The sequence below is a fragment of the Trichoplusia ni genome, chromosome 2 (assembly GCF_003590095.1).
Source record: "Trichoplusia ni isolate ovarian cell line Hi5 chromosome 2, tn1, whole genome shotgun sequence".
Classification (NCBI taxonomy): domain Eukaryota; kingdom Metazoa; phylum Arthropoda; class Insecta; order Lepidoptera; family Noctuidae; genus Trichoplusia; species Trichoplusia ni.
In genome coordinates, this window is record NC_039479.1 from 1,954,473 (window position 1) to 1,980,375 (window position 25,903).

The 25,903-nt window shown below is 38.5% G+C and overlaps 6 protein-coding genes across 10 annotated transcripts in view; 4 read left to right on the top strand and 2 right to left on the bottom strand.

Moving 5' to 3' along the window:
* LOC113502651 (zinc finger SWIM domain-containing protein 4-like) overlaps nt 1-3,405 on the top strand; it is a 69,803-nt gene extending 66,398 nt beyond the window's left edge. Inside the window, exon 22 of the mRNA XM_026884306.1 lies at nt 259-3,405. Within this exon, the coding sequence (XP_026740107.1) occupies nt 259-389 (131 nt within the window). The 3' untranslated portion in view covers nt 390-3,405. The remainder of the gene's footprint in view (nt 1-258) is intronic.
* Nucleotides 3,406-4,049: 644 nt separating this feature from the next.
* Nucleotides 4,050-6,141, top strand: LOC113502685. Its single transcript, XM_026884340.1, has 2 exons — nt 4,050-4,606; nt 5,242-6,141. Exons 1-2 carry the CDS (start codon nt 4,391-4,393, stop codon nt 5,662-5,664), a joined length of 639 nt encoding a protein of 212 aa, XP_026740141.1. The 5' UTR covers nt 4,050-4,390; the 3' UTR covers nt 5,665-6,141.
* Nucleotides 6,142-10,525, top strand: LOC113502661. Of its 3 annotated transcripts, none has more exons than XM_026884323.1 (8): nt 6,142-6,346; nt 6,867-6,973; nt 7,195-7,365; nt 7,966-8,049; nt 8,511-8,600; nt 8,961-9,161; nt 9,741-9,828; nt 10,122-10,525. In XM_026884323.1, the coding sequence occupies exons 2-8, from the start codon at nt 6,920-6,922 to the stop codon at nt 10,247-10,249; spliced, it is 816 nt and encodes a 271-aa protein (XP_026740124.1). In that variant the 5' UTR covers nt 6,142-6,346; nt 6,867-6,919; the 3' UTR covers nt 10,250-10,525. The 3 variants fall into 3 exon arrangements, with proteins under 3 accessions (XP_026740124.1, XP_026740118.1, XP_026740132.1); XM_026884317.1 differs by having other exon boundaries at nt 6,881-6,973; XM_026884331.1 differs by lacking the exon at nt 9,741-9,828 and having other exon boundaries at nt 6,881-6,973; nt 10,122-10,177.
* Nucleotides 10,526-10,573: 48 nt separating this feature from the next.
* LOC113502694 lies at nt 10,574-11,628 on the bottom strand. The gene is made up of 2 exons (XM_026884349.1): nt 11,337-11,628; nt 10,574-10,999 (listed from the first exon to the last, which is right to left on the bottom strand). Exons 1-2 carry the CDS (start codon nt 11,382-11,384, stop codon nt 10,688-10,690), a joined length of 360 nt encoding a protein of 119 aa, XP_026740150.1. The 5' UTR covers nt 11,385-11,628; the 3' UTR covers nt 10,574-10,687.
* A 130-nt stretch (nt 11,629-11,758) lies between these two features.
* Nucleotides 11,759-15,191, bottom strand: LOC113502715 (Bardet-Biedl syndrome 4 protein homolog). Of its 3 annotated transcripts, XM_026884368.1 has the most exons (9): nt 15,059-15,191; nt 14,737-14,870; nt 14,424-14,536; nt 14,228-14,322; nt 13,574-13,736; nt 12,982-13,258; nt 12,684-12,839; nt 12,146-12,355; nt 11,759-12,001 (listed from the first exon to the last, which is right to left on the bottom strand). In XM_026884368.1, exons 1-9 carry the CDS (start codon nt 15,102-15,104, stop codon nt 11,855-11,857), a joined length of 1,341 nt encoding a protein of 446 aa, XP_026740169.1. In that variant the 5' UTR covers nt 15,105-15,191; the 3' UTR covers nt 11,759-11,854. The 3 variants fall into 3 exon arrangements, with proteins under 3 accessions (XP_026740169.1, XP_026740177.1, XP_026740186.1); XM_026884376.1 differs by lacking the exon at nt 14,737-14,870; XM_026884385.1 differs by lacking the exons at nt 14,737-14,870; nt 15,059-15,191 and adding an exon at nt 14,903-15,051.
* A 318-nt stretch (nt 15,192-15,509) lies between these two features.
* On the top strand, nt 15,510-24,929 carry LOC113502704 (peptide-N(4)-(N-acetyl-beta-glucosaminyl)asparagine amidase). Its single transcript, XM_026884359.1, has 11 exons — nt 15,510-15,837; nt 16,863-17,033; nt 17,682-17,847; nt 18,401-18,579; nt 18,960-19,142; nt 19,981-20,151; nt 20,887-21,038; nt 21,399-21,557; nt 21,897-22,018; nt 22,841-23,014; nt 23,368-24,929. The coding sequence occupies exons 1-11, from the start codon at nt 15,625-15,627 to the stop codon at nt 23,532-23,534; spliced, it is 1,857 nt and encodes a 618-aa protein (XP_026740160.1). The 5' UTR covers nt 15,510-15,624; the 3' UTR covers nt 23,535-24,929.
* The last annotated feature ends 974 nt before the right edge of the window (nt 24,930-25,903 follow it).

Genomic DNA, 25,903 nt, shown 5'->3' on the forward strand with positions numbered 1-25,903 from the left:
TCTCAAAGAAAAGTCCTCAAAGTAACATTGTACAACAGCAAACTAACATACATGAATCTTTGGAGTACTAACCATAGATGACCATTTGCATTTTTATTATGCCGAATATTTTTTTATAATCTATGTTCATGCAACACGGGTCTAACATTTAAGGATCATCATACTTCCTTAATCATTTTAGATGGATAGGAGAACTGGCATCGAAACTAACCTTTATCGTACTTGTAATATATGACTAATATAGTATTTTCCGTTCAGGTAAAGCTCGGGACACATTTGCCCTCGCGCCTGACGGCCCACACCAGTTCGCGGCACTACTCCAAGAAATCAAGCTGAAATACAAAGGGAAGAAGAAACTCATGTTCCTTGTGAAAGAAAGGTTCGGGTGAACCGTCTTACTCGTTCACAACCCACCGAGATACATTATTAATATTCCATTCCAATTTAATTTTATAAAGCATTTGTTTCGATGCGTGAAATTAATATTTTTGGGCCAGTTGTAACATCGTATTGTTTATGGTTTTGTTGTTTTCACTATGGCTGACGTGGTCAAACATTATTGACAACTTTTTAAATCAGAAAGGTGGAACTTCTTGCAGGATCACTTCCAAAGAGTTTCGTTAATTATATTTGGTTTGTGAAACATATCTGCCAGATTATTCCAGAGCCTTTGACCATGTTCTGCTATCCACAAGTTAATGTTAAACTCATGGCACGCTCTTATTTGTTTAATTGGTGCAATCATTGTTTACATTTAAAGTTTTTGTTTGTGTTTTGTTGATAACGTGCAATAAGCGGCCATGATAAAGACAAATTTAGCTTACGCTACGTGAGATGTCGTCATCAGAACTAGTTTCAATAATGAGTATTATCGTGGGAAGTTTCAAATTGGCGTCTATGCATTTTGACTTGCCCAAGTGTAATGTAAAGATGTCCATGTCTCGTCAGAGCCCCGGAACTGAGTGATCGAGGACTGTGTTTCGTTCCGCGGTAATTTTCGCTCGATATTTTTTTACCGGATGGGTAAAAATCATTACCTCATGCAAGGTACAACCCGTGTACCAGCCGTGTACCAAACCAGTCTATTTTAAAGTATTATTTTTTATTTAATAATTATAAATACGGCTGACCTCGTAATTTTCATTTTTTTATAATCGTAAGAAATGATCTCAATAATTCCATTTGTGTAAATAGAAACAAGTTTGTAAATATAGACAAGTTTAGTATTGGGATATGTTAGTTAATTAATGTAAGGTTTGTGATATGTGCGAGTATTGCGTGTGTAAATGTAACCATGTTTGTTTTATGTCGAATATTGATTGATGTGGGGCGGTATTCGCACAAATCGCAAGTTGTCAGTAGTATAGCGCGCCATTCGAATAGCGTCCAATAGCAATGGAAGAATTCATAAAATATGACACAACACCAAAGAAATATATCATAAGTCCAAGTGTGAGATAAGCAATGCCATCATATTTTCAGTATTCTTGAGTATTCTGTCTGTAGATATTCTTTTATGTAAGCTCCCGTTTTTGTTTGTTTCGCAACTTGTTCAACGTATTAGAAAAAGTGTTCTTTTAAAAAAAAAACCGTTACAAATTGGCGCTATAACCTTTTTGTCAAATCGAATTATCGTTATTTAACTAATCAAGCCGTATTCCTTGTCTGTTTTATTTCGTTACACAAATATTATTTAAGAGCTATTACTTTGAATATTAATATTTAAATTACAATCGCTGTTCATTTCTTAAACTCTGCCTTTTTCTTGTTTAGAGTAGAATGTAAAATTTAACAAGAAGTGCATTTATAAAGATAGAAATGATTAATATTTAAATAGAGGATGTATGAATAGTGTGGAGAGGATAGGATGAATTGAATAGTATATAGAATTAACGAAGGACTTTTGTACTTTTTGTGGTGTGTATGAGGGTTGGGCAAAACGTTATTTTGAAATTGTACAAAGAGAATAATAAAAATATCATGTACGCGTTCAATAAATCAAAAGTTTGCCAACCCTAAAATGTGTCAAATAAAAAACAGGACATTAGTACTCATTATAATATTGTAAATGTAAATATAAAAGATATGATTTTTAGTTAGAACGCTGATAGTAGCCACATCCAATATCTTCCTTATCAGAGAACTTTTACACGGAAGTAATGAATATCAGGTTAGTCAGGAATTAGGAAAATGTATGTTATTTATTATACCGCTTTATACTTGTTACATACATAGAGCAGCGAGACATAGCTAAGTGGGCGCTGAGTCGGCAGAAAACATATTTCGCTTGCGTCCGCCATATTGGTCGACATGTCAAAAAGGTTACAAGATGGCCGAAGCGTTTCTTAAAATCGTTTGCTTTTAAGTGAATTGTTTTAAGTAACGTGTGATCCTACAATCTCGAATATTAAACAAATATATTCTCTGCTCACTCAGCAAAATACAAAATGATAAAGGAGTGTTTGTAAAAAGTGTTGTCAATGCATCCCGGCGCATGTGAAATGAAGAATAATTATTTTTTGTATGAGGAGATAAATTAATTTTCATAGCAAATAAATGTTTGAATGTCGAGCAATAATTTTGTAGCCTTCAGCCGGTCTGCTGTGATTGTTTGTGCAACTCTATTGGTTGTTGAGAACTTTTAGCTTTGTAATCAGTTTTGGAGCCTTTGAGATGTGAAGGGTATGATGCTAAAGATTTGATCCATGGAAATTATTTGGAGATTATTTTATATTTGTATTAAAAAGTTAGCGATTTTCCTGTTTTGTGGGCTTATTGGCTAAAGCAATTTCTAACTCAAGTGACAATTCATTGATACAACAAGAATACTCTCTTTTTGAAAAACAACTATTTCCATATTAATTTGCAACAATGTCTTAACATCTGACGATAACTCATATTAAATCCATACCAATGAATATAATTTTTAAGCGCATTTAGCCAATACGCCTAATTCAAATATTCTATCGATCAGGGAAACGGTTAATGAAACAATAAGTAGGTAAACTTTTTAAGGCTGATTCAGACGATGCGAGAAATATCGTGCAAGTGGCTATACATTGCCGACTTTGAAACTTCACTTTTGATACCAGAGAGCAATACCGAACCGCAATGTATTGCACCTCGTACCATTTCCCTCGACGTCTAAATGGGCCTTAAGTATCATAGATCGTGTTTTGTTTTTCTCGAACATAGTAGACTTGCCAAGTTGTCTCCAAGCGAATACTGACCTCAAGTGCCTTCAGGCGAGTCCAAATAGCCAGGCCGGCTCACAGACGTTTACGTTGTACCTTCATTTTGTACTGTCAGTGTTATATTGTAATTGTGTTGTACGTCAAACGTGGACACCCTTCAGTGCTGGTATTATGAAGGTGATAATTTCAATATAAATAATTGAAAAATCTATTTGAATGGTTTTATTTTATCATTTTTTGGTGTCACCCTATTATTATTGGAGATCTCTATTTCAAAAGCCCGCGACAAGAGCATTCAGTTCCTTACTGCGTGCGTCCTTACCTTGCGTTGTCTATTTCCTGCAAAGCATTTTACAGTTCATTGTAAAAAAAGTTATTACAAAACGCTTAACCAAAAGATTCAGTTTAAATGATGTGTCGCAATACAAACTGCAAGTAAATTGCAACAACAAAGCCAACAAAAACTTGAACAGCATAGCAGTGATAGACTAGAAATAATTCACAAACAAATTGGTAGTCATGACTTTTAAAGCATCTTCGTCAAATAAAATGATCGTGTACGCATCGTCCTGTACAAAAAGAACAAGTAAATTTTTAAATCATCCCGCCAAATTATACCTTTACTGTGAAACGATCTAAGTATAAAAGTTCGATAGTAGGTATTTCGCGCTATAAGTACACTAGCCGAACTCAATATGAGGACGTCGGTGAAGTGGTAAAATACCATTAACTATTTCTTAATCCCTCAAATAAAAAATATTTAATACTGTCTAAATGACAAAAACATCAAAATAAATAAATATAAAGCCGATAAATTTCAACCTACGTGTTGAAGTGCAGCTGTCGTCAAGTCCACTTATAAAGCCCGCATGCAGCGTTCGGCTATCACCGTGCGAGGGATCGATGCCCGAATGCGAGACGTGTCAACCAATAACAGCGCGCGCACGACCCCTGCGGTCTACCGCAGTACCGTCACCCCCTCCCGTACCCTTCCCGCTCCTCGCAGCCTGCCCGCACCCGTCACCCGCAGTGCCCGTCAGCTGCCACACACAACGTACGTCCCGCACACAATATGGCGCACTTCACCGAACCCGAAATGCAAAAACTAGCCGAAATCTACAAAGACTACGACTGCCTGGGACATAAGACACAAGTTTTACAAAAGCAGGGAAGTGCGACAGAATGCTTACGAACTAATGTTGAAAAGATTGAACATTCCCGGACTCACACTGAAGGATATCCCGAAGAAAATTAAAAACTTCAGATCTTCGTACTACCAGGAACTTAAACGGATACGAAATAGTTTGAATGCGGGCGATGAGGGGAAGGTGTACATACCAAAAGTGTCCTGGTTTAGCCTAGCTGATGAGTATCTAAGTTCAATCTGGAGCGAAAGGCATCACAAATACTATGTAAGTTGTTTTTTTATTACTAAAATTATACTTATAACTAGTAACTAGCATCTTTGCATATCTGCACTTTAAGCATTAGGTATGTTTAAAATTTGATGCCTATTTTTTTTTTGCCAAATTACACTTCCTAAACAAGTTTATTTGTGTTGAATTCACCCGTTCTGATTTTCGGGTGGCACCGGATTTTTTCAAATGACAACTTATTTGGAGACTAATAAACTCGCTAAGACCGCAGCAAGATGCAACTCTGTATTGCAATGGAAAAAAATGGTTTTATTTAAGCTTCAATGGCTCCAATACAATTTAAATATATAATTTTGACTGCACGGATAGCCGAGTGGTTGAAGTCACCACACCAAACCCACTGTGCGCGACGTGTCGCGGGTTCGTTCCCCGCGTAGGACAAGCATTTGTGTGATCCATTCTGAGTCTGGGTGTCTTTGTGCATGTGAATTTTATGTTTGTAAAACCCCCCGCACCACAAGGAGTAAATTCCTTACTGCGGGAGTGGTTTATTTAATAAAAATAAATTAAAAAAATTCGCTATAGAATTAAATACTTAGCAAGCCTATACAACAGTTCATTAAAATAGCAAACAATGTTACCATCTTGAACACATTGTTTTTCTTTTACAGAGACCAAAAGACGAATTGAAACTACTCATTCGTGGTAAAGACGTGCATTTTGAAAGAAGGAAGAAGTTGAAACCAAGTGTCGACAAAACCAACGAAAACTCCAGCAACGAAAAAATTGAAGTCACCCAAGCATCTTCTAGCAGTAATACAGAAGGCCCTGTAGACGAATTAGAAAGTTTTGGAAAATACATTGCTGCTTCTTTACGAAGTATGCCAAAGGAATTTTCGATTATCGCTAAGACGGAGCTACAGAATACCTTGTCAGATGTGGAACTGAGGATCATGAGGCAAGCCACGTCGAGCAGGGCGTGCGACCCGCTGGGCGGAGCCTCAACCAGCAGCTTTGATCATAACAGTTCGGGTTGCGTATCGCCAAGTTCTGATTCCTGTCTGTCAAGTCTTAAAATAGAACTTGACAATTAGAAGGTGCAATTATTATTGGATTTACTATAGACTTGTGTATTTATCAAGATGCTTAGATTAGTTTCGGGGCAAGCCGGAGTCCTGAATTAGCTGACGCGGCTGAGTCGCAAGTCACTCTGGAATTAAAAGTGTATAAATCCGCCTCAAGAAAGTTATTATAAAAAATAATTAAAACTCAAATTATTGAAAACCAACTTATGGATAGTAATTTAGAAAAGTCGATTGCTACTTTGTGGTACAGAATAACTACATGTACGTTAGTTTTACCGATACCTACCAAGTAAATTATGTAGATATAAGTATATATGTTTTGTAGTGATATTAAATGTATAATATAATAATAGTGAGGAAATTTCGTCTCTTAATTAAAATAAAGATGACTCAATGATGTACGTCGTGTTGACACCTACCCCTCCAAGCAAAAGTTATGGACAAACGACACTTAAAGAGCATAATATTTATAAAAGAGGTTTATAAACAAAAATATTTCAGTAATCTTCGATTCAATGTACGTAGAATGGAACGCTTAGCGACACGTAAACGTCAATCGTGAAAGAAACCAAAAGATTGCCCGTTATGCTTTTAATTGTACGCTAATAACTAGAGAAAAACTGCTCGATTTGGAATTTAAGAGATACTATTAAGAAAAGGCTAAGAATAATTTAGACAGATGTTACTAAAGGTTCGTGGACCTATTCCCGTTAGTAGGTACTCGTAGTTAAGTAAGTACTATACGTAGATCACACTAAATCATCGCAAAAGAAGGAAAGCGGGTGGGTTATACTTGTAAAATGCTAACTGGGAGAAGTCATATAATGATTTCCCATCAGAAAAATAGGGTTGCAAGCTCGATAAATAATTTTTGGATATTGGGGTATCTTTTTTCTGACAAAGAACTGAAGATATTATTTACATTTTGATAGCACCATCTAGGAAATTTTAGCACTCCCTTTCGCTCAATCCAAAGCGGGAGGAGTCCAGTCTAAAACAAAAATGTGGATATTATCATCACCTAAAGCCATTGTCCTCTTGTCACTGCTGGGCATAGGCCTCCGCTTTCTCGTGCCAATTTCATCGGTTCGTGCAAGCCTCATCCCGACTTTGCCCGAGACCTTTAATGTATCATTAACCCATCTTGCTCCCGGACGACCGACGTGGGTAAAGTCCGCGTACATTGATGTTATACGTATGTTTATTCCAAGTTGGGTGGTGACAGGCTCCGCGGCAGTGGATCGCCTCGCCCCTCGCGTACAACATGCTGCTGGCGCTGCTCAACGAGAACGTGCCCTCAGTGGACAAGTATCAGGACGTAAGTGTTTACATAAACCGACTCAAAAATATTATCTGTCATAGTGTCCATAAGTAATACACAGTGATTTCACCTAGAATAACCGACCGTTTTTGACATAAAGTAGCAATCTATTGCTAGAGATATCTCTTTAGAAGCCAACCACCAATTTTCAATGTGATCTTGACGCAGTTGTTAAAGAAAGGGCAATAATAACAATTCAATGAATTAACATTCTCCAGCTTATCAAAAAAATGCAGAGGAAACAAGGTTATTTATCAATGAACAAGCTTTTTCTATCGTCGGAGAGAGTCGGCGAAACAAAGGACTTGCAGTATCTGATGCAAACATTGTCACATATCGAAATGGAAGAGACTAATTTTAGTAAAAGTTTAAATTCATTTGAATTATGGGTATGTTACTTTCTTAACTTAGCTTTTAAATGCGTAGAAGACCTTTAAAATATCAAGATCATATGTACAAATTAACTAGAAGTATGACCGTTGTCGTTGTCTTCCAAGTAGGTTGTAATAGGTTTTTCTAGGGTACGCAAAATTAAAAAGCTTATGCTTTATTATGTAATTATCTCTTGCCTTAAATGGTAGAGGAAAATATCGTGGATGAAAAACACGTTACGTTACAAAATTTTGACACGTTTTAAAGCATGTCAGAGGCTATCGGGCGGTAAAAACCCTGCGACACCAGATTGTACACCAACTCTACAAAAACAGGAAATAAATACTTGACAATATGTTCAGTAAATAACCCTCTCACTTACATCACTTTGGTGATAATTATACGACTTGTTTTCAAAATATATTATGTTTATTTTCCTTGTCTATAATCCACTAATTTCGTAATTATTGATGACAACCTTTGACTTTCTACCGGTACATTTTCTTCGACTTACGGCTTTAAGATACTTCAAGAGAGTTTTAAGATGAAAATCTATTTTCGATGACCAACTTGTGCGACTCGAATTAGCCAAGTTTCAAATCTCCCTTGCATTTCAGGTGCGAAAATTTGGATACAAAGGTCCAGGTTTGGAAATACCCTCAAGTTCAGAGTATGTATTAGCTAATGCTTTTTTCTTTCGCGTGAGTCAAAATCCTTGATATTCTATATAAAAGTAAAATAAATATGTGGTTATCCGTTGGTTGTGTTACTACGTTTGCCAAACTCTCCCGTCACTCTAACGGCAAAAAGTTGAAAAGCTTGTCAATGGTTTAACAGATAAAAAAGCAGTCGGAAAAAAGGGATTAATTTCTAGAAAGGGTTCCGAAATGAACTGCATGGATAACCGAGTGGTATGGGTCACCACGCAAAACACCATGAGCATGATGATTCGTGGGTTTGATCCCCGAGAACGAGAAGAATTTGTGTGGTCTGCAAATATTGTGTAGGTGACTGTTGTATGTGTGAATATTTGTTCTCTCTTATTCCCGCGATATAAGGAATCGGTTCCTTAATATGTCAGACGAAAATATCTTAAGTACTATTGCAATTAATAATAAATCTATCGGCGAAGCATAGTACACTCATTATAGTTTATTTACAGCGTGCTTGGCTTAAGAGTGACAGTGCTGGCGCTTCGATGAAGATATTTAACTCATTCAATTACACATCTGACGTTACTTATGATGCTAGAGTAAGTCAAACATTACTATATATGTACCAAGTTCTAAACATTTCCATCCTCAGGTGGTTCTAAATCAGATAAAGATATTATGATAGTTCAAGATATCACGCGCTGGATATTTTCCCCACGTCTCAAAGTAATTTTCAGTTAGAGCAATCTACAGGGCTTATGTGCGATCTGCTGAGGCTAGATTGCAACAAGAGAAAAATTGTGAGTGATCCAGAAATGCTTATTATCTATAGGCTATAAACTATAGACTATAACTAAATAAGAAAATATGGTTCATAGACCCATTCTATCATACTTCCTCACTGAAATTAGCTGATTTTATATCTAAATGTGGAAGAGTAATTTGGATACTTTTTCCAGATCCTAGAACTCCCTTTGTGCTCCAAGTTTAAGCTGGTGCTCCTAATACCGTGTGAGAGGGACAGGCTGGATGCTCTGTTCAGCAGGCTGAACAATGAAGGTCTGGCGGCGGCCATCAGCAGTCTGCATCCGATCTTCACTGTCAATAGCAAGATGGTGGCACCGAACATCGATTTTGCATCCACGATTCAAATTAAAAATGTGAATAACTTAATTAATAGAATACTCAGATAGAAGATAGTAGGATTCAGATTATGCGCCTATTCCTATTTTGCAGTCACAATCATCGTCATGAGCATGATGTCCAATACTGTACATTTGCGGCGCTCTGTTTAATAGCGTAAACATTCAAAACGATGGCTAGTCGATCAATTTTTGTGTAACTCAAATAAAAAATATTGTTTGCCTTCCGAAAAACGTACTTCAGGGACTACAACGCCTTTGCAATAAATTATAGCAATTTTTTTTTTAAACTTCTCCCGTACTAAGGAATCAAACATACAAATCACATGCACAATGATACCCAGATTCAGAACAACATTTGTGGATCACACAAATACTTGTCCTACGCGGGGATCGAACCCGCGACACGACGCGTACAGTGGTTTTGGCGTGGTGACCTCAACCACTCTGCTATCCGTGCAGTGGATTGCTAGTAATGCGATTGCTAACATGTTTTTGGTAGGCGCTTAACCGGAATGTACTGAACTCTTCACTAAATTCAATCGTGACTTCGTGCTTCAGGAATTGGCAATAAATTAATTTGTTTTATTTTTACAGAATTTAAATAATCTAGAGAGCGGCTCAGTTTTGCAAAGTGCTACCATATGTGTCAATGAAGAAGGCACTGTTGCTAGAGTAGTTACTTGTAAGCATTTTTTTATTAATCACATTACTATTATGTAAACGGGGCGCCATGTAAATGCGTCACACACTATTTAGATTTGATATCAGGATCCCAATTCTGCTATTTAAAATTGCCGATAATTGAATCAAATAAATGGAATGGTTTAAATGACAATATTCGTATCCTTCTAAAAAAATTGCCAACACAATAATTTGAAATTCAGTACTGAACACTCACTGTCAATACAAAAAAAAATCCAATTACTGTGATGAATAGAGTCATTTTAATTCAGTAACTTTTTACTTTTTTTTCAGATCTAATATCTGTAAAGGCCGAACTATCGAACTTAGAATATAAATTTGAATCGTTTGCAACACCGTTTCATTTTGCGCTTGTGTCAAATGATACACCATTCGTGACTGGACAGTTCTACAGGGAATAAGTCGGCAATCGGTGACGTAATTTGGTTTAATTCTTAAGTTTGCCATGAGTTTTAGGGACAACTGAATTGTATATACTATGTATATGCGAAGATATATACGGGTCTAACTAGTCCACCTAACACTATTTGTCTTTCTCAATTTGTTGCTGTACGTAATTGTTTTATTATTTATTTATAAATAAAAGTGATAGTGAGTAAATTGCATTTTATTTATAATCACGACTCCCGCGGTCAGAAAGTTGTGGTGTGGTGGGTTACACAAACATTCAAGTCACTTACACAAAGACAACCAGACTCAGTACAACTGTGGTCCAAAGGTGGGGATCGAACTTTGGAAAAACAAGCGAGTCAAACGTTACATGGAGTTTTCCTCGACGGATCGTAAACATGCATTCAAAAAATTACCAAACGCCACGAATATAAATCATAAATAATTTATTAAGGTTTTAATGTTGACACCTTCGTATTTATCTCGACCTGATTGTTGGGTTGTCTCCGTTTTCCATTTTCATCCGCGTAAATTGATTGCCCTGGCCAAAAGTTCTTCTGCTGATCCTTCAACATTCTTCTGTGGTTAACACGCCTCCCTTTATTATCGATTACAGGTATTTCAGGCCCTCTCTCTGGCTGCTTCCTCTCCACAGCTTTCGCTGAAGCCTCCTTTTCCCCAGAATCATTATATAATTCGTCATAACCTAGTACCAGAGGTGGGAGAACGACTAGACTTGCTGTTCGTTCTCTTGATTCGCACTGGAATGAAAATTAGGATTACACAATTTCTTCTAACAAAAAACGTTTTTATATCTACTTTACGAAGATAATTTCCGGTCTTTAGCGGGTAGAGCCGCTAGCAACAGCTATTTATACATAATAGCTCTTCCCCATTCTCAATAATATCACTTAAAGACGTGGTGGTAGACCCCATGGTCTTCCGAAGCTACATCTATTGTGGAACCTTACTGCTGAAGCTGAAAATAAGGGTAGATTTATTTTCGCTAAAATTCACAATATTTCACCCGATACATTCAGACACCAATATACTTAACATTCGATTAACTTAAGATATATTTTAGACATAGTATCTCACCACAGCTAGAGACCCAACTGCAACAATCACAATCGGTAATAAAGACATGGTCACGTAACCTCGAATCAACTTTTATGCATACTTTATCGTCAGCAATAAACTTTCAATTTATACTCGATACATTTTTGAATGTTTATTGTAGTTTCTAGTTCATTATAAAGGAGGTTTAATTACATTGTTCGATCGTGTGAATCCATCTATTATAATGAGTAATCACCGTTACGACGGAGTTAGGCACGTTTTCAGTTGATTTTTCAAAATTGATTAGATATTTGATGCTAAATAAAATGATGCAACGGTTTTCTCAGGACTTTTTAAAGGGACTGCCCGACTAGTTTCAGAACCAAGCGGCTTCCTTAATAATGAGCTGACGCAGAGCTGAATTATTGATAGAAAATTACGGTTAACAGGAAACGAAAAATAAACAAGTTCTAAATAACGTGTACTGAAAATACTCTTAATAACTATTGAAAGTGCATTTTTTTGGATCTTGTAACTGTTCGCTCCCGGTTTTTTTCTCAAACTTCATCAGGAGCCAAGTGTTCATCTTCCGCAACTTCTGTGGCCGGTTCATCATCATCCTTGGGGATTTCTGGCGGCTGTCGAGACAACTCCACTCCAGCGTCACGAAGCAGAGCCATAAGCGTCGCCAACGAACTGGTCAACTATAAACAAAACAATATAATTTTCGATAATGGACTTTTAAGAAGTAATCTTACCAGTGTAGCAAGTTGTGTTGCTCTACCTTACCAAAAAAAACAAATGACCATCTGCTATCGAGCAATAATACTATGGAGCTTCTGAGTTACCTGAGCATCCGGCCGCTCCTCCCTCTGCAGCAGCTCGGCGGTGAGAGCGGCCTCGTCCTCGGCCTCCGCCAGCCTGCCGGCGCGCGCGTGGCGCCCCGCCATGTTGATCCTGATGAGAGGGTCGTCCCCCGCCAGCGCCACCGCGCGGGAGTACGCTGCGTCGGCTCTGCTGTCACCAAGACGCTCCAATGCTATGCCTATCAACAGCACCTGAGAAAACAGCAATTTTAGTATCATATTAAGCTATGAAATGGCAAATTAACGTGACTACGGCCAATGCACACTCACGTCAAGGTTACTCATACTGCTGTTTGCTTGTTTTGTTTGCTGCTGTTTTGTCTATGTCAATGGCACAGTCACTTATTGTGGCCCCCCGGGGAAAGATAAGTTGAGCTATCTACATTTCATTTGGAGAAATATTGGTAATGATGGAAAGATGCGTTAAAGTTTGCGTAGAACGGGTTCAGGTGGAGATTATTAATTATATGTTGCGCTTGAATGAAATCAATTTAAACGAGGATTAGTTAGAAGTACATACCGTGTAGGGCTGAAATGGCTGCAAAGCTGCGGCAGTGGCGAGCCTGCAGAAGGCGGAGGCAGGACGCTTGCACACGAGCAGCGCAACACCCAGGTTGTGTGCCGCTCGCGCACTGAGGGGCGCCGCCCAGGCAGCACGTTGTAGACATGTTAACGCCTATTTCAGAAGACCAGGTCGTAAATAACAAGCTTGTCATAAAACTTCACATGGAAAAAGTATAAATCTGGCAATAAGTAAGTCGAATTGTGTTAAATAATTTCTCTTTTCAACTTCACGTTTATTGTGGACTTGTACTAACAGCAATATACTTTTTCTTCGCCATTAATGCTAATCCTAAATTAGCGTGGGCAGCTACACAAGTTGGGTGTGCTGTTAGGGCAGCTTTCAGCCTCGCTAGGGCGGCATCTACGTCTTTGTGCTGCAGCATCATGGCCGCGAGGGCCAGGGCAGCGGCGTGCTGCGTCGGCTGCTGGGCGAGGGCGGCTCCAAGCAGCTGGAAGGCGCCCCGAGGGTCACCAGCCCGCAGACGTAACGCCCCGGCCGCTGCTAATGTGTCCGCTCCACATGCATGTGATCTGACAAATTGAGGACTGTTATGGAGGATAGAATAGGGTAGACTGCTGAGTATAAAAAGAACATATTTCAACAACGAATATTTACAAAGATTAACTGCTTTCAAGTTTAGAAGGGGCTCGTGAAGTTGTGATATCACACATAAGTTTCATTCACTATAATTTGCGTTATCGGGTCAAAAGAAAAAACAGGTATCCATTATTATGCATTAAACTACTAGACAGGCATTGAAAAAAAGTCATCATCCCTATTTTGTTGTCTTTCAATGATGTGATATGTCTCAGCTACAAAACTAAAGCTTAAGGTTATCAGCTCACGACAGCGCCTGATCGTAGGCCGCCATTGCCCCGGGCACGTCGTCGGCGGCTAGCAGCAGGCGCGCCAGCAGCGAGGCCGCGCGCTCGCCGCCGCCCGCCTGCACGGCGGACCGCGCCCACTCCACTCCGCGCTCCAGCTCCCCTATGTTCCATGAACATTCCGCTGGAAACCCGTACCACCAATATGATGACTTTTCCTCGTATTTTTCGACGTTTTTATACACTCACTTTCTTGTTTGTTTGTTTATCGTTCCGATTGGGTTTTTGTAACTCAATTTTGAGGCACTTTCCGATAAACTAGCTGGCTGAAATTTTCAGAGTAACTTCATACCCGATGACGATGCACTTTACAACAATAAAAACGGCTGGACCGATTTTAATAAAATGTTAATGGAGTGACATTTAACGTGGTAATTTAGATTATTAAAATTTAAGACTTAACTAAGAATACTATTACTAGTTACCGAAAATGAGCCATGTCCTAAAATACTGTTATTTCCACTGTGGAACAGCGAAGCCGGTCTACGCCTCATAATGCGCTGTCATGCTTTCACGACTGCAATCATACATTGTCTTGAAGGATGTTAGTACCTACTCCAGATTTTTTTGTACTAAACCACTTCAAGCCCTTGTACTATACATTGAGGTACTAACCCAAAGCACAGTAAATATCAGGATCTGGATGTTTTGTTAACTTGTCCGCTTCTATGTAGGCCTCGTGCGATAACTGGAACCTCTGCTGACGCGATCTTAAATATTCAAATTCTTTATTTAATAACAATAATTGAAAAAAAAAAAGAATATCAAACTCGAAATACGATGATGAAACTAAATTATTTTAATGACTTACAAACATTTAGCGACTTGCTTAAGGGGCTCTGGGTCTTGTGGGTAAAGTCTGATGCAGCTGTGGTACCGCTCCAGGGCCTCCTGAAGTCGCCCAGCGTCAGCCAAAACGGAGCCCTGATGAGAATTTTATCATTATTGTTTTGATGTCAGAATGTTCAATAGCGATCTTTTGGCTTCGTATGACATTATTATCAAGTATTTAATGACGGTGAAGGAAAACATCGTGATTAATCCTAGCTTCCATATTGGAATCTTAATCTTCCTTATACGGGGAGAGGCCTTTGCCCAACAGTGGGACGTATGTAGGCTGGTACCTTAATGTAATGTGCATATCTATGTTTATTATCATGCTTCTTCTGCAAGTCATCGGCAAGCTCCAGGCATTGAGCATGTTCTCCCCTCACGTAGCGAGCATGAAGCAGCCAGTTCAAAGACCCAGTGGTGAACCCTGGCAAAATAAATATAAATTTATCGACACACCATGTTCCTATTTCTTTTTTTTTATTGTCTGATGAATGCCGGTATCCTGGTCGGAGGTTTTGACGACTTAAATATATTGTTGTATACTTTAAGAGATTTTAACAGCTTTAATTGACGTAAATACTAAATTAAGAATAAATTTGCTTGATTTAATACCATCTGTACTATTTTCTATGGACAATGCACGTTTCTTCATTTTCATTGTTTATTTTTTTTCGAGTGTTTGCGTTAACGCCGCCATGGTAACTCAACCTTGGCTCAAACCTAAAAACTATAATAATTGATAGACAGTGTCTTCTAGATTCTTATCTACAATTGGTTACTTAACACATAAGATTTAGCAAATGTAATGTTTTATGCTGTATTGACAGTATTGAATTGCTTGGAATAGCAGAAAAAAAATATCCGTTAGAAAAATCTGTGCATCTGTCTACATACTAACAAGTAATGAAAACCTTTGTTGGTATCTGTAAATTAAACAAATCATGAAAAATAATTGTGTTTTAAATACCCTACCCGAATCAACGTTTTACTTAAACTTTTGGTTCGATCAAAAACACACAGCAAAAAAGTAATATTGCAAATATGCGTTTCCGAACGAAAATGACAAATCAAAATTTGACAAGTGTATTATCATGAAATGGGTTCACAAATACAACGATAATAAATCTATTCTATATGTTATAAGCTTTAAATATTAATGTAAATTATTTTTGACTAAAATGGAGGACATGGCTAGACTTGCTGTGGTCGAACAGAGCCTTAGGGATGTGGATAAATTTAATAAAGTGTTATACGAGCTTCTGCGGCTAATCAATCACATTTTAGAAAATCCTCACGATAAATCATTAAGAACGATTAAAAGTGATATTCTAAAAGATGAATTAAAGTGTGATGCGTTCAATGAATACTTAAAATATGTCGGCTTTCGACCGGTAAGTAGTTGCCTATTAATATTCGTAACATAAAATAATAGTCTTATAAGTACAAATTGTTGTTCCAGACAATTAAACTCTTTATTTAAAAAAATTCTTATCTTGAAGGCTGTGCATGTAAAGGCATTCTCCACTTAAGAAAACATATACCTATGGATCATCATTTAATTATCTTATATGTGCATTAGGAAAATATAAAATCTGTATTTATAAAATGCATAAAATGAAAGGTTGATTCAGTTGATGATGAAGTCCGCGCACCAATTTTTTTAGCTTTTCAAATGGCTATTCCCAAAAAAAATAAAGCTATTATGTATTTTATTTTCTGTAAGCACTGCATGACATGTGCACTGTGTTAATCACCAAATGTTGTTTGTCAGATTATAGGGTATATATATATACATATATACAACATTACACAGAAACTAACCAGTAGAATACCAAATTCCCTGTTCAATCACAGATGCTAAATATTTAATAATAATAGGCATGTGGGCTTACAAAGGGCATGTTATGCTATTAGACACGGGCGAGATTACACAGCAAAGAAAAACACGCCATATAATAAGTATATGAAGCCATTTGCAGATTCTTTGAGAGTAGCTGAACACAGACTAACTGCTTCACCAGCCACTAAAAGAATAATATAATATTCCACACCTTCACACAATGCCATCTAGTCTCAAACTAAGCAAAGCGTATGAGTATTAAACAGACTGATAAACTTATATATTTCTAAATATATACATAATTATAGATCGATCACACCCAGACAAAGAACAAAATGATCATGCTCATAACACTAACATTTGTCCTGAGTGGGAATCTAACCCACAACCTCCAGTATAGCAGACAGGGCCATCAACCACTAGACCAACAGGCCAGTTGGATGGTTCCTAAATAGATGTTCATAATCTTTGAAATTTTCTGCCTTCCTTTTTATTTCATCAACTGTTTTACACCTAAGCTTGAACATGTAACTGACAATATATTATAATACTTTCATATTCTATGTTTAATTGCAGGAAGGCACAGAACTAACATATCCCAAGGAGCAGACATTGAGTAACTTAAGGATGGCCCAAGCAGCAATTGAAAGGAAGATAAATTTTTGTTACGGCCCGGTACACATGCAGAAAAGCGTTAGATTCAGAGTGGTTCCGAAGAAGATGGAGCTAAGACCTTCACATATACTGGTATTGTATGTTCTGGTTGTGGCTTTATGTTGTGCCTTGTAGACACTATAGAAAAAAAAATTATAGATGTAAATAATAAACCCACATTTTAAATGTCACTCCATTCAAATTTTACTAAAATTGGTCCAGCCTTTTTTATAGTTGGAAATTGCATTGTCATCGGTCAGCTTATTGGGAAGTGCCTCAAAATTGAGTTGCAAAAATCCAACTGAACAACAAATAAACAAGAGAGTGAGATATAAAAACATGGGAATAGAATGGTTCAGAATCCTGGCAACACCTTAAGTAAAATTCTGGAACTGAAAGTAACTAAAATGTGGAGTTCACTGTTATATCGTGTTTATTGACGTCAAGTTTACATGGTGCTTTGGCTGCAGAGAAACAACAGCACAAAAATGTTTCTACCGATGTATACAAGCCACTACTTTATAATAAAACAATGTACAAGTGTTTACTATGGAATCATTGATGATTGAGTACAACATCTATATCCAAAGTAATAACAGTCTGTGAGCCTACCATGCTTATACCTAAACCACTCAACTGATTATGATGAAATTTGTTAATGCACAAATTAAGCTAGTTTAGCAGGTTTAAGCCTCCTTTAACCTTAGTTTCAACTTTGCATGTTAATTATTTCTGTTGTAGACAACAAAAAATCCATTGCTATTAAAAATAGAGACGATGTTCAACCACGTCCTGATGTATGAAGACGAGGAACTGCAAGAGCTGGCTCGGGAGAAGATACCACTCGTCACGCTGCAGCTGATGGCACTCGACAGAGTCAGGGAGCAACAGAAGCTGATTAAAACTGGTGAGGTTCTATCATCATGTCAGCATGATGTCATGCACTTCTAGGTACAGACTTCAACCCGTTTTGAATTGGCACCTTTAGTACAGTTAGTCTGCCAAAGCCACCATGACCCAAACTCCCTAATCGACCATTGTTTTTGCCTATGTTGGGAGCATCCCCTGGCAACCTTCAGCTTTTATAAAATAACGTAGGTCTGGAGTCCACGGGCTCTTACTCGAAAACTTGTTGTATGCTTAAAAATAATTCTATACACAACTAAGTTAATTTAAAACAAATCAACGTATGTTCGGGCAAAACTCACTTCAAATAAAACAAGTCAAAGAGTTTATTTAATCTTACTGATACTATAGTCATGACCATTGTTATATGCCTACAACATTTCCGCTGTACTCATTTAAAAAAAGCTCACACCACCCGATAAATTGTTTCGTGTCTTGGGATCGAGCCCTTTGACATGCTAATCTTACTCTCTTACCATATACAATAGACCTCCAAATTGTATAAAATTCAGTTGTTTCCTTTAATGTTGTTCTGATGATTTTTTTATTCTTAGGAGAGCTAAAAGGTCCTGACCTGCCGTTCGACATAGCCCTGCTGATGGAGCTGCTGGGCTGGTTCAAGTACAAGTTCTTCACGTGGGTGGACCAGCCCAACTGTGAGAACTGCGGCGGCGAGACTGTCTTCTCTCAGACCCTCACCGTGACCTTGGAGACCGAAACTTGTAGGATGGAGGTCAGTTTCCATACCTGTCATCGACGCTTAAGGCCCCTTGTACTGTATTTAGAGCAAATTTACCATTTTCGCATGTAGATTCTCGTGAAAGACAAGCAAGACTTATCTTGATACACAACACAGCTTATGTGGAAAAATGACAAAAATCTTGTATAGCTTCTAAGATGATTCTTGCCGCACACAGCAGCATAAGAGACAAGGTGACATACGAAAAGATAGGTACTTACGCAGAATGTGTATCGCAAGAAATCTTCGTGAAATTTTCATTCAAACGTTAGTTTTACAAAACGTCTCTTTTGCTAGTCCTAATTCTCACTAGTCTTTATTTTCTTTAAAGTTGTTAAATAATGTAGTGACATATATTTGGGTTAAAACCCTAGGTGTACAAATGCCCGTCTTGCGGCGGCGGCGCCCGCTTCGCGCGTCACAACGACGTCCGCACGTTGCTGCGCACGCGCCGCGGCCGCTGCGGCGAGTGGGCCAACTGCTTCGCGCTGCTCTGCCGGGCGCTGGGATACGACACGCGATACGTGTACGATACCAGCGACCACGTCTGGTGCGAGGTAATGACTGAATTATACACAAATAAATATTTACTAACTGTCCCCGCAAACTTTGTTTTGCCATACAAATGAGTTCAAGGGATTAAAAAATAAAACAACAGGTCACGAGTTCTCAGACCTACCGCAGGCACACAAAATTTCATTAGAATCGGTCGAACCGTTTCGGAGAAATACAATTTCGTACCTGAAACGAGCATTTTTATAATAGATTTATTTTCAGATACTTAGAAGCAAATCATGTATTTTTTCATGTTTTAATTAATCAAATCATTTGAAAATTTGTCGGCATATGATTGTTTTTAACTACTAAATATAGGAATTCTGAGCATTTTGGCAACCAGTCTCAAGGGGTATCGTGTTGCACAGATAACTCTCTTAAGGAGTAAATTGGATCAATTAAAGAGAACAACTTTATCAACGAAATCAAGAAAACTGAAGAAAGAAAATACAAGAAGTCGTGGATAAACTAGAGGAAGGTTTTACCCTGCAATGGGACAATGCTGGCTTAAGAATACATTGCCTCACTGCCGGGCAAAATCCTTTCCCTTACAGTCAACACTCACCACAACGATTGGAAGATTCAACGAAGACCTACCGAATTGGAATCGCACAAGAACTTTTAGTATCAAGCTGTATTTACAAAGAATTGTAAACCTTATTGTAATAGATATAACATATGATTTTCGTTTCTCTTGCAACCTTATAATATTTCGCTTTTGTGTATGTTTATTACTAAATTTCAATGAAATACTATGAGTTGAAAGTTGCCAGCATAAAATCAATGTAATAATAATAATATGAGACATCTAAAGCGCCCTCTACATTTAAAATTTCATAGGTTTTTGACTACGACTCAAACACGTGGCTCCACGCCGACCCTTGCGAGGCTAAGCTGAACGCGCCACTCATGTATGCCCACGGCTGGGGAAAAAAGCTGGCCTACGTCATCGCCGTGTCCAGGGACGACTTGCAAGACGTCACGTGGCGGTACACCGTGAATCATAAAGAGGTAAGAAAACAGATAATTATACGTGTAAAGCTCATTGCTAAGCTATGATTGCACAATTTGATTCGTTCATACGTTAAGCTACGCTAGACACGAGTGGTCCGTGGATGATCATGTCGTGGTGTGTATCAGACAAGAAACAAATAAACACAAATTCAAACGGAGACTTAAAAAGTACTTGTTAAATAATATGTAAATACATATCTATGTGTATAACTTTTATATGTATAATATATGTGTAAAATTAACTAAATTGCGACTCGTCCACAGGCAAACCGATAAACCGGTTTTGTGGAGCACTACATATTGTAATTGTATATTTAACGAATAAAAATAAATAAATAAATAAATAAATAATGAGTGACCATCTATGTCATAAAGAGTTCCTCGCTGCTGTGGAATCAATTTACGGGTAGTCAGAAGTCCAGGTAACTGAGTTGAAGAGGTCTGTTTGACAGTCGCTCATCGTAAAGCATTGGTACTAAGCCGAATCCGGTTAACCGAAATGTAACTTTTATAACACTATTTTTGACTACTCTTTATGGGTCTTGCAGTTGTGGAAATGAGACGCCGCTCACACTCAGCACCGACACCTGGTCATCTGTATCAATATCTATGTGGGCAGGTGTTGCTTCACCTCTTACTGAGTCTTGTAGCTGTGGAAGAGAGACGCCGCTCTACACTTTAATAGAGCACCTTCTCCCTCCCACACCTGTTCACCTGTAGCTATGTGTGCAGGTGTTGTCCCGCCGCACGTTATGCAGCGAGTCTGAGCTGGTGCAGTGCATCCTGTCGCTGCGCGCGCACCGCCAGCGCCAGCTGTCGGACGCGCGCCGCACTCACCTCGCCAAGCGGACGCTGCAGGAACTAGCCACGCTCATGGTCGAGAGGTAACTAAAATATACTGTCCGGTTTAAGAAGATATTTTTGACAGGTCTAAAAATGAACCAAAAAATTGAGTTGCAAAAATCCAACGGGACGACAAACAAACAAACAAGAAAAGTGAGTGTATGAAAACGTGGCAAAAAATCGGTTGTCCATGAAGTGGGTCTACTGACGATAATTGAATGTCATAACGTCATAAGATAATAATGATGGACTGGATTTCAATTTTGCATCGGAAAAAAATTGACAATGGAAGTTTTCGTGCGTGCAGGATTAAAGCAAAATTAGCAGCAAAATTATAAGACGTTGTCGCTTAAAAAAACACTGACTCGATTTAAAGTAAATTTGATTTCTTGATAAAACAGGAAGCCAACAGACTATGAGTCTCACGGCCGTATCTCCGGCTCTCTCCAGTGGCGCAGCGGTCGCGGGGAGGTCGGCAGCCAGCCGCAGGGTCGCAGCTTCGAGTTCACCAAGCCCGGCGAGTGCTCCGTACGGTATCACGCCAATACCGACAAATACAAGTAATTACTTACTAGACAAGATGTTGATAGATAATAAGGGCATCTATTCATTATTAATAGACTAGAACTAAGCACTTTCGAAACATCAATAAAATAAAAACATGGCAGCATGCTTTTTCACGCCACCTTTCACCGCTCCTTAAGTCCCTCAACTGTGTAAGAGAAATAGCACCGCAGAGATATAACCCTTAAAATTCGTGGATATAATACCAGTATATATACAGGACAGACACGAGGAGCTCGTGGCTAAGTGGCCAGTACACCTTGAACCAGCAGAACAATCATGAACATAGTTAACTTAACAAAAAGTAATCTATTTTTTATAACTTGTTTTGGCAGGATCATTGAGGCCGGCGTTGAGTTGGAACCAGTCCTGACCTGGTCTGCGGGAGTGTACTCCTCTAAAAACGTCTTCCGGAAGGTGGAACAAGATTGGCGGATGGTCTACTTAGCGAGAGATGGTTAGTTTCGCAACATTGTTGTATCCGATGAAATTTGAACCTTATTGCAGTTACTTATAATAACTATCTCATTAGCACGGTGTGGAATATGATTTATGTGTAAGCTTGGTAGCACTAGTACGTTTTATTAAGGCGTAGAACAGCACCCTTCCCTCTGAGTGTTGTAAGAGGTGACCAAGTGAACAAATATGTAGGAGAATGGGCAACAGTATTTAACTTAAAAAAAACTGCAACGCTAAACTTGATGTAATTTTTATCTGACCAAATGATAGCTATTTCACTTTAAATGAAAGAGAATAAAAAAAACAGTTCATCGACTCAGAAGATCTAAGGTGCGGAAGTTAAAAAATCGCATTGAAACCTCTTCCTTCTTAAAGTTGATTGAAAACTAAGTTGTCATTGTGATCATTACCCTACTTGCCCAGCGTGCTTATAATTAGACAAAACCTCCCCCTACTTCGAACTACCTACTCATCAACTGGCTTTAAAAATCAATCTCAAATCGTTTTTATATACTAAGGGCCGATTTTTCAATCGCCGGATAACTTTTATCTGAGGAATAAATATGGCCGTTTGACATATTTTCTACTAGCTTTTCGCCCGCGTCGATGTCGGTTATATCGCGATTCCAAATGAACTTTTCTAAAGTCCGGGATAAAAAGTATCCTATGTTCTTTTTCAAGGTCAACTCTATCTCTGTACCAAATTTCATTAAAATCAGTTAAGTGGTTTAGACGTAACAGACAGACAGAGTTACTTTCACATTTATAATATTAGTAAGGCTAAGGATAAGTAAGTGATACACTTATTACGGTTGTGCAGAGGACGCTAGTTTGGGCAGCGTGTCGTGGCGGCTGGAGGCGGGCGCGGGGCTGCGGCTGAGCGGGCTGCGGCTGCGCGCCTCGCTGCTGCAGCGGGCGGGCGCGCGCGTGGCCTGGGCACTCGCCTACGACGCCGAGCCCGCTGAACCCGCGCCCTTCGATAACGAACAGCTACGTATGTATCACTTCTTCATCTCGATAAACCGTCTTAGCGTCAGAGTTAACAAAATGCTTCTAGGTTTCAGACTTAACACACCCTTTTCAATATTCATAGGGACATTAGTGTGCAGGAATTCGAAACTACGACCTTTGACTTGGCAGTCTTACGGTCAAACTACTAAGCTATCACTAAACACACATCCCTATATTTTATTTCTATTTTGAACTTTCCTCTCGCGGTTCATAGGAAAAGCAGTACCTAGTAACAGTAATCTGAATGATTATGGACCACGGCAATTTCAGCCTAATTCCTACCTATGCAGGAAAACTCTATTATCTGTGTAAAGCTCCATGTTTATTTATCTGCAGAAAGTGGTGTGTGCCTGCCTCGCAGCTGCGTGTCTCTGGAGCTGCGCGCGCAGCTCTCTGGCGGCGAGGGCGAGACGGCCTGGCAACACGCGCAGCTGTGTCGCCAGCCGCTCGATGCCAAGCCACCCGCTCTCGTCATCACTGCTACAGTCGTGCCACACTCTTAGCCCACTCACACAGATGGACAGCGGCGGGTTGGCAACACGCGCATCTTTGCCAGTACCAAATCGACGCGCTTCTCATCACCGCGATATTCATGCCTCACTCCTACCCCAGACCCAAACTTAGGTTGCGCGAACGCGGAAGAATAGCATCATGCGCTGCTGTGTCTCCAGCCGCTCACTGTCATCATCTCTGGCAAGCTCCTAGCCCACACTCAGCTGGGCGCAGCAAATTGGCAGCCTGCGCAGCAGTGCCTCCATCGACTCAATGCAAAGCTGTCCGTTCTCGTCATCGCTGCCACAGTTATAACCCACTCCAATGTCAGTCTGGCAACACGATCGAGCATGCAGCTAGGTGCAATAAAATTAATTAATAAAAATGAAGTATAAAACTCATTCGGCTACCTTACAATTAAAACACCAATCAATGGCAAGTTTTTTAAAGATCCGTCAGATTATTATTTTTAAACCCGTATTTTTGCTAAGAAAATAAAATCATCAAGTTTGTGCTCAAGCGTTACGTCATCATTTTGTAAATCTAAATTATGGCGGATCGAATCCTTTTTACTTAATTAAAAAGAAATTAGTCTAATTAATATTTTGTCTATCCGTTCGAAATACCGGATATCTAATAGTCGTTAATTTCTACCTGCAATATTCAGAAGCAATAATAATATAGATTAAGTCCTTACTTTTATATCGTAACCATTCCAATATTTATACACTATTTACTATAACTAGATTTTGTAACACATATATCTATTTAGCTATATACGATAATAAAATGACCACTGAATATGATTCATTAAACTTTGTCCGTTATAGGAAAAACCATTTGATAGTTTCTTTCAAGTATAATACGATTTAAAACTTGAATTTAGCTACGGATTTCACTTAAAATCGATTTAGCAACCTGTTTCACGTCACTTTTTGATCAATTTTATGACCTGTCAAAAGGTTTTTCTTAAAACAGACATCATATATTTTTGTCCTTGTAGTATTTACTGTATGATTGGCACTTGATACAAGCACAACGTAGGAAAATAGTACATTAAAAAGACAGTATGGGTTGTGCAATAAATTATACTAAAATGTAGATCGCTAGTGTAGTCAAAAAATAAACTAAATTGAGTTTTACATCAAATGTGCCTATTTAGACATAAAAAATTTCGTATTTTTGTAGTTTTTGAACTCAATAAAACCTCCTTTGCGATTCACTGGGTTCCGTATATATTAAATAGACACCTTCCATCTCGTAATTCTGCAAAAATATTACAATACTTATGTAAATCTTATATACAATGTGCAGATGAAAATATGATTTATTAACATATATGGAACCCATGTCTTTGTGGTGGAACACGCTTCTTATTGTGATGTTAAAATATAAACATGAACTTATTTATTGTTTCATTTGAATCCTAGCAAAACTTGGACATATTTGATTGTCTCAGAGAATCCCCTAAGAGGGGAAAATACAATGAAATTAAATATACGGGAACTCGGGTAGTGTGCACAAGGAAGCAAGAGTGAAAACACACACACTCTGATTGGCTGACATTGAGTTTAAAAAATTGTTGACGAACAATCACCCACATATTTTTAACAATCGGTGGTCGAAAATCGTCTGAAATAACTAGCCCTCTGACTAGAGGGTCAGAAAAGAAAAGAAGAAACTTGGACTCCCAACTATATTTCGTATTTTTTGGTTATCAGGAGGTTCCTCATGGGCACCCAATTCGGGGGAGAAAGCGGACACTGTCAGGCTCTTACTGATTAAACCTGAACCGCCGTGCAACGTCCCCCGCATTCTGACGTGAATAGTAATTTATTATGCATTTGGATTCCCAGTACGACAAATTTGTAAATACCCTCGAAAAATAGTCTAGCAGTCAAAGCGACCGGTTCTACCAATTTACGTCAGATGGAGAGTCATATTCAGTACTAATGTTTATTTCTTTAGCATTTTCCATAGACCAAACAAATAAGGGTTTTTTTTTCAAAATGCATTATACATGTATTAAGTACTAGCTGTTGCCCGCGACTTCGTCCCCGTGGGTAGAAGATATAAGTTATGTTTTATACCTGCCCTGTTTTTTTTCACATTTTCCATTCTATCTTCGCCCCTATTATTCGCAGCGTGATGATTTATAGCCTAAAGCCTTCCTCGATGAATGGTCTATTCAATACAAAAATATTTTTTCAATTTTAAAATAAAATTTCAAACCAGTAGTTCCTGAGATAAGCGCGTTCAAACAAACAAACAAACTCTTCAGCTTTATATATTAGTTTAGAAGTATAGATTACTTGTACCTCAGGTAAGTCTCGAACCCACATTCACTGGCATTTTTTGAGGTAATTTTCTTAATACCTAT